At 43.5% G+C, this 7,741-nt stretch overlaps 1 protein-coding gene across 3 annotated transcripts; it reads right to left on the bottom strand.

The window, feature by feature from the left end:
- Positions 1 to 1,495: 1,495 nt before the first annotated feature.
- Positions 1,496 to 5,830, bottom strand: foxi1 (forkhead box i1). Of its 3 annotated transcripts, none has more exons than XM_043712205.2 (3): positions 5,215 to 5,798; positions 3,626 to 3,936; positions 1,496 to 2,145 (listed from the first exon to the last, which is right to left on the bottom strand). In XM_043712205.2, the coding sequence occupies exons 1-3, from the start codon at positions 5,744 to 5,746 to the stop codon at positions 1,981 to 1,983; spliced, it is 1,008 nt and encodes a 335-aa protein (XP_043568140.2). In that variant the 5' UTR covers positions 5,747 to 5,798; the 3' UTR covers positions 1,496 to 1,980. The 3 variants fall into 3 exon arrangements, with proteins under 3 accessions (XP_043568140.2, XP_043568141.2, XP_043568138.2); XM_043712206.2 differs by having other exon boundaries at positions 1,496 to 2,140; XM_043712203.2 differs by lacking the exon at positions 1,496 to 2,145 and having other exon boundaries at positions 2,758 to 3,936; positions 5,215 to 5,830.
- Between the last annotated feature and the right edge of the window lie 1,911 nt (positions 5,831 to 7,741).

Genomic DNA, 7,741 nt, shown 5'->3' with positions numbered 1-7,741 from the left:
AGGTAGTTACAATTAAAAGTTTAAACGCCACATGAAATTGCAGAGTAACTGCGGTTATCTATTCTGATACTTTGTGTTGAGATATACAAAAGTTAATGCCGCTTTCCTTCCTTTAAAGTATTCGGAAATCCCTATTGCATTACCTAAAAATGCTCCTTTCAAGGGTTCGCTGTCTATGTTAATAAAATCCATTAAACAGCAGTAAAAAATCTCTACACATCTCCCACCGTTTTACAGATGATGGACCTCGCTAAAATCTTCCTGTAAAGTTTTATTTTGTTAAGAAAAGCTAAACGTGAACTTGAAACCCATTTTAAAGTTGGTGTGCATAATAGAATATAGATACATTGAGGGCATATCAGTCTGATGCAGTAAGATTTTGTATGTCTGGGGGGCAATCTATTATTTTATGGTACGTGGTATTTAAAAATCTGTCCCTGAAAAATACACTAATTAATGCACGACCCGGCAGGGGGTGGGATTAAATTTGACGCACGATTAAACTTGTTAAAGTCTGCATGTAGAACCTGTCACTAAAGTGCTGCACCAGCAAAACATGTTCATTCAAAAAAAAAGTTAACGCCAGCCAAATAATATCTAGATGGCTATTACAGAACCTCGGTTTGCAGATTCCTGACCCTAAACTTCCCCAGATCTCATCTTTCTCGTTCAAATCCCTCCGCGAAACCATTTTGACCACGATTCTGGACATTAGTCCTAATCTCTCCTTTTGTCTTGGCTAACCATCCTGCGAAGGGTCTTGGAACGTGTTTTACGAGTTAAAGGCGCGATCGAAATGCAACCGGTTGTTACTTATGCTTCAGCAGATCCAGGAATAAAGCGGAATTGATGCCTCAGATCTCATAATGAAATCAATGATAATACAATAAGGATCAGGGTTGAATCGAATATATTGACAGGAGTCGCTTTTTGATTCCCTTCGCACAAAATTCAGTAAATATGTAAACATTCCTTTCACCTTATTTGTTGCTAACTGGATTCAATAAATTTCAGCAACAGTTTGGAAATTATTCTATTATAATGGAAGGCGGCATCAGAGAGAGCAATTCAGTTGAAGGCTTAGAATCGCTTGAAAAATGAGGTTCCTCTGTCATTTTCAGTGGTTCTGGGGACATTAATGCCACAGTAGGTAGCGTCCCTGTCGCTAAACCACAAGCTCTGGACTGGGGTACCTGCAAATCTTCCCAATCTTGAGATTCAGGGTCAGCCACTCTGAGATTCAGTCCCAAACAGCACCACTCGCGAGAGTCTGAAAATCTTCTAACTCAGAATAAGTCATGTTAGGTTACGCGGGAGAAAGTTAGACGGTCAGTAGTAGATGTGGGGGCACAAGGAAAGCACTTGTGAAGGATGAACGTGAAAATTAGAGCAATTCAGTTGTTTACCTGTTTACACTGCTCGAGATTAAAAGAAACATTTAGATTTGAATTCTCATTGTATTTATTTTAAAGTGCGCAATGACACTGAGTATAAAGCAGCCAGCACGTGTAACCATACACACAGCGAAAGAAATCTGAGACTTGGCTGTGTGCTGAGCCGAGCCCTCGCCTCAAGATTCGGTTTCAGTTCTGTTTATTTGATTCGCCCAAAGTAAACATACACAGTTTGCGGTAATGTCTCTAGACCGATCCCCCTCCATGCCCAATCCCAAATAACAGGTTCATTGTTCCTGCTTGGGGTGAATCCGCAGTATCTAACAAATAAAACATCACGCCGTGGGTAGCTTATGACAATAACAGACAGTAACGATAATATCCAATATTAACGGTGATGTATAATCTGCGTAAAGTAAAGTAAACTGATGTTGTAGCAGTTAACGAGTTGTAGCAATCTTTCATGTTAAACACTCAATGCCCTGCAGGACCGTCCGGTCTTCCACTTTGACCAGGTTTCCAACAGGGTCAGAGGAGCAGCAAAAGGAAAGCTGTCGTTGCTCGCTGAAGTCGGTCAGCGTGGACATCAACAGGTTCTTCGTGCGTTCCCTCCCCACTTTATCCATTTCTCTTTAATGAACTTCAAAGAGTCGACACCAGGCATCCTCTGAATTATTTTCCGAGTCGTGTTTAACTTCAGGATTGTCTGAACGGCTACAATTCCGCATAAATTGGGGTAATGCATCCTGTGCTGTGAAGGAAGAATTGCTTTTAAAAAAAAAGAGACGACAACTCATTCAAAAGGGAATGAACTTCCTAAACCCGCAAGCCGTTGAAGAACTCATTGAAATATTTCGATGTTTGACACTAAATGATAATTATTGAAAGCAGTGGCTATATGCATGATATCTGTTTAAGAGAATTCTCAGTTCATAAAGATTCAATACTTGTAGAGTTAATTTGTTCACTTTATCTCAAGATGGTAGAAAAGTCAAGAGGGGAGTGACAAGTTTTGGCATCTTAGTTTTAAATTTGGAACAGTTCGCGTCTACGTTAACGCTACAAACTATAATTAAATAAAAGTCACAATATGAGCGGTATTGGGGCCCATTTATCCAAACTCGAAGAAAAACAACGCGTGCATTACACCTACGTCAAGTATTTTTTTTTAATAAAGCCTCGATTAACCACATGCTTGAGAAATGACCCGCTTAAAATACGTTCGTGATAAAACATGCGATAAATGCAAATGGTTCATTAAAAACTAGAGATTAAAGTCTTAATTTACTGTCATGTATCTCGAACCTTCAACCACGTTCTAGCGATTAACACGTGCTGCACATAAAAACTTCAAGAGACTATGTTTAAATAGGATGAATTGTTTAATTAAAAAAAAACAAGAAACGCAAGTTTAAGTACAGAAACAGCAAGTGATCTCAACACGACCGGCTATTAAGAAAGGACGCAGGATTATAAAACACAAAAATTGCCCAATGCACACAAGGCGTCCAGTGAATCCCATTCAAACAATGAACTCAAACTCTGACAGCTACGTCCTAAAATACAAATACTGAAACTTTCATATTTCAACATTACAAAAACTATTTACTTCTCCCTATATAGTACAGTGTCCGACAATCCTACAGTTCAAATCTCTGATAAGTGGATACATACCACATTCGTCTACATCATTAATTTTCTTCTTGGTTGCTTAGTGCACAAATCCCCACCTACAGATTTCAATCTACAGTTCGTTTTACTATCCGAACTTGAATCCTTATGTAAACAAATAGTTTGTGTCAAAATGCTAGCTGGAAGTAAACATAATTGTATTTGTCCATGTCATTTACAATAAGCGCAATTTGACACGAAAACAAACCAATTCTATCAAAACTGCACTAGAAATATTACTCACATTGCTATTGTATAAAAAAAGGCATATTCTTTGTTTCTAAAGTTTGTACTCTGTACACGTACACTCCTCGTGGTTAAATCTCTGTGCCTTCTCTGCTGTAAATCAGATTATTGACACTGAAGTGGTTACACAAGGGGCCGCTCAGTCCACTTTGTTGACCGGAAACAGGAGACTGATAATAGTTCAATCGATTGTGAATGTCGACTGTGTTATGCATTGGGTTGTGTGATGGTGAGTAAGAATTGAGTCCAGGGAGATTTTGCCTAGCTTGTGATAAATCCCCCACCAGTCCCCCAGAGGAAATCGGTCTGTTTACCCCAGTGCTGCCGTTGACCATGGTGCTCATGTTCGACACGAAGTTGCTGAAACAGGGATTGGATTGCATGACTGGTGAGACCGAGGGTTTGGAGTCACTGGCAGTCCCAGGAGAACTCTGCTGTCCGGGAGAGGCCGACCCCAGGACACTGGCTGTATCTGACGGTTTCATATTTGCGTCATCAGTCTTGTCACCCAGCCCGTGGCCACTGGGCCCTGTAGTGTCTGATCGACGCTTTCTCTTCCTCCTGAAATTCCCATTATCGAACATTTTCTCACAATTGGGATCCAGGGTCCAGTAATTACCTTTACCTGGAATAATAAACACAAGAGTCAGTCACTCCATCCTTGCGCATGATCAACTTCACATTTTGGCTGAATGTTTTGAGAAATTGCATTCCTCGCCCGCCCCCGACCAGCTTTCTGAGTGTAGAATTACAGAATGCAATTTGAAACAAAGTTTTTTTAAAACACAAATGAACAAGTTAATGCCGGCAAAGTTGCAGCTGATCAGATCAGCGACTCCCCCATCCCCATTAAACAGTGAATACTACAGACTCTGACACGAAGGGCACTGTCTGGTTTTTGATAAGATTCAGCAAGCAGCCAGTTTTGCAAACGAGTCCCTTGTTGCAGTTCCACCGTTGACCTGCCGTTACACATTTGAGGTGCTGTCAGCAATTGGTGGCGACCAGTACCAATATTCTCAAAAGTATTAGCGCATCTCATCAAGAGCAGCGATTTATAATTCTTACAGAGAGGAAAAATAAACTATTAGCTATTTATCCTTCCAACACCATTTTGATTTAGTCCCTTCCCTCTCTCCTTAACTCCCCTTCACTTTTGATAGTTCGCATTGCCCCAAAGTGGACTTTGATTGTCAATATCTAATTGACTGACGGCAGCTAAAAGAGGGAAAACTCAAAAGGAATGCCCTGGTGTAATGGCAGTGGGAAAGTCGCTCAGCTGTGCGTTAGAACACTTCTAGTTTTATCTATATGTACTGTATATCGATAGAGATTAGCATACTTTAGTTTTGAAAGTTAGACGAAGAGTTTATACAAAACAGCTGCACATATTTAACCAAAGAAAGAGCTGCAGATGATGGAAATATGAAGTGAAACAAAAATTGCAGAGATTCTGAGGAATGGTCCGTCGACCCCAAACCTTAAGACCTGTGTTCCCTCCACAAAGGGTCAGGTAGCATCCGAGGAACAGGAGAATCAACATTTCGGGCAAAAGCCCTTCATCAGGAAGGAAGGCTGATCATTATTCCACAATTCACAATTAATGAATTCCTGATGAAGGGCTTTTGGCCCGAAACATCGATTCTCCTGCTCCTCGGATGCTGCCTGACCTGCTGTGCTTTTCCAACACCCCACTCTCGATTCTAATCTTCAGCATCTGCAGTCCTGCCTTTCGCCTTTCCCTCCACAGAGGCTGCCAGACCCACAGTTTCTCCACCAGTTTTCTTTTTGCTGTTATCTCCGATCCCCAGCGTCCGCAGTATTTTACCTCCATTGACACCCTTGCCCTCCCCTCCACTATTCCAGGTTTGCGAGCGCACCGAAAGGAGCCGGAGTCGGGTACCTGGGTCGTCTTCGTCTCTGGGCACTTTCTTGAAGCAGTCGTTAAGGGACAGGTTGTGCCGGATGGAGTTCTGCCAGCCCGCTTTACTCTTCTTGTAAAAGGGGAAGTTGTCCGCCACGTACTGGTAGATCTGACTGAGGGTCAGCTTCTTGTCCGAAGCGTTCTGGATCGCCATGGCGATCAGCGCTGAGTACGAGTACGGAGGGCGAACCATCTTAAAAAGTTCCTGTTGGCTCGGGAGGGACAGCCAGCCCAGCTCGGTGCTTCCAAAACCCGACGGAGGCGCCAGGAACTGCCGCTGGCCCGTGCCGTAGCCGGGCGGGATGTAAGCTGCCCCATTGCTGCCGGCCAGGTAAGGCGAAGAGTTCATCGGCGCTCCATTGAGCCAGAGGTAGGGGCTGGCGCTGGGGGAAGTGTAGTCACTCAGCCCGTAGCTCGGGGGATGGGCAGACGGCCGCTGAGGGTGGTGGTGGTGGTGATGGTGGTGCAGGTTCTGGGGGTACACGCTGAAGTTGTCGCAGTACACAGCCATGTCCAGGATTTCCTGCGCGCTGGCTTGTTGGAGAGGAGAAGGCTGACCACTGGCACCAGGCGCCTGGCCAAAGGCGTTCATCATCCGCTGGGTAAGCGGGTCCCGGCGTGCTCCTGCTCACTCTCAGCAAGGAGGGGTCCGGGGGAGGGGAGGGGAGGGGGGGGAAGACTGCGAGCCAGCGCCAAGTGCGGCATTTAAATAATGGCTAGGTGCATCGCCTGCAGTCTCAACCAGAACAGGTAGATCAATCTGGCTGCGCTCTAATGCACCTCCCCCCCCCCCCTCCCCATCCCACCACCCCTCTCCCTGACTGCCAACAGCACTCAACTCTTCCTGCCAGGCTGGCTCAGCATCTCTCACCTGCAGAGGACACAAAGTCTGCAAAAGTCCGAACAACTTCTAGACGTCCCCTTCTTCGTGTACTTTGGGGTTGCGCTCATCTGCGAATTCTATCTAATGTATTGCAACTGAATGTCTGATAGTCCTCAGGTAGCACCCAAAGAAATCCGTTTCGACGGCTAAAAATCGAAGGAGACTTTTAGTAGTTGGCATCGTTTTACAGAAGTTGATTGGATTTACTTACGGCACTTTTTTTTCTCTCTGTGTGTGCCCCACGCAGGTTTATTGGTGATTAAAGTCCTTCCTCCATTCCGTCCTATCTTCATTTTTATTTGCCACAGACTGAGACGCAGCAAATGAGTCTGCTCTGTTTAAACAACTAAATCCGAGAAATCTTTCTCGAACTACCACAAACAGGGCTGTGTGTGTGCAAACTCAGTCCGAGCCGAGCTCCCATGGAAGCAATTCCATGTTGCAGAAATAAACAGTTCGAGATTGATCAGTAGACTCAGTAGCTGGGGTATCTGGATGAAGAAAAGTTATTTTGCATTACTGCAGGCAAAACACGTATGTTTCCTCTCGCTGTTTACCAGCAAACACTTCAGTTTATGCACTTTCTGTTATGTGGGGAATCATCTGTGTGTTGTGACATGTAATATAAGCGTGGTGCCGTCTCCCAAAATATTTCGTTATACACAAAATGATAAGTCCATCCTTTCTCTGATTTACTTTTCTAACTGAAAGTGACTGCAGTCGTTATTGTGGTATTGAAGTTTGCAGTGTTTCAAGTTTGCAATATTTTCTGTGCTCCGGGACGTATCACGAAAGGCTAGAGGCTGTACGTTAGTGCCCCCTATTGGTATGTCACAGGCAACGCACACGCTCCAATACACTGTTCTACGACCATCAGAGATGGGCGGTTTGTCACCAATCCCAGAAACGTTTCAAACAAACGGTAACTTCTGGAAGGTAGTGACTGCTGTTGAAGTGGGGAAACAGTTGTTTCACTCTTCGCGAGCTTCTGCAAGCAGCCAGCAGTTAAGTAGCTGGTTATTTGATTCGTCCAATATTGGTTGAAGGAGAAATATTCATCAAAGAGAATGACTGTCACTTCTAATAGTGTAAAAGAAAGAAAATCACTTTTAAAGGAGTTTTCACAACCTCAGGATGTCCCAAATCTTTCACAACAATTAATTAGTATTGATATATCCTCAGGCTCAGACAAATTATTAGCAAAATGAATGATCAGTTGTAGTCAACTGTTTTTAGTTGTGTTGACTAAAGGAGAAATGTGAACGAGGTCATTGAGAAAATATATCCTACTCCTCTTTGAGTAACACTAAGGAAAGTTTTAGCTGAACAAGCAGATAATGCCTTGTTTTAACGTGGGAAAGATAGCATCTCCATCAATTTGTTGGAGGCAGATCAGAGAAGGTTTACTAGGCTTATCCTGTACTGCAGGAGTTATCTCGTAAGAGAATGTTGAACAGTTTAGTCCTAAACTCATTGCAGTTCAGAAGAATGAGAGGTAATGTTATTGAAGTTTCTGATGGGACTTGACAGGGTGGACTCTAATTCTGGAGGAAGGGTCTATAAAGAGGGAAGTTGGATTACTGAATATATTCAAGGCTGAGTTCGGCAAAGTTTTGATCTACA

Source organism: Chiloscyllium plagiosum, unplaced genomic scaffold, assembly GCF_037043375.1.
Source record: "Chiloscyllium plagiosum isolate Xiang-an unplaced genomic scaffold, Cpla_swu_hap1 HiC_scaffold_22, whole genome shotgun sequence".
NCBI classification, from domain to species: domain Eukaryota; kingdom Metazoa; phylum Chordata; class Chondrichthyes; order Orectolobiformes; family Hemiscylliidae; genus Chiloscyllium; species Chiloscyllium plagiosum.
Note: the sequence above shows the minus strand (reverse complement) of the source record. Positions and strands in the feature narration are given on the sequence as shown.

What these genes read in the sequence shown, in the direction of transcription:
- foxi1 (XM_043712203.2), bottom strand. Translation starts at nt 5,830, where the DNA reads ATGATGAACGCCTTTGGCCAGGCGCCTGGTGCCAGTGGTCAGCCTTCT. An exon ending in CAGAGACGAAGACGACCCAG is followed by an intron (nt 3,937 to 5,214) that starts GTACCCGACTCC and finishes TTATTATTCCAG; the next exon opens with GTAAAGGTAATTACTGGACC.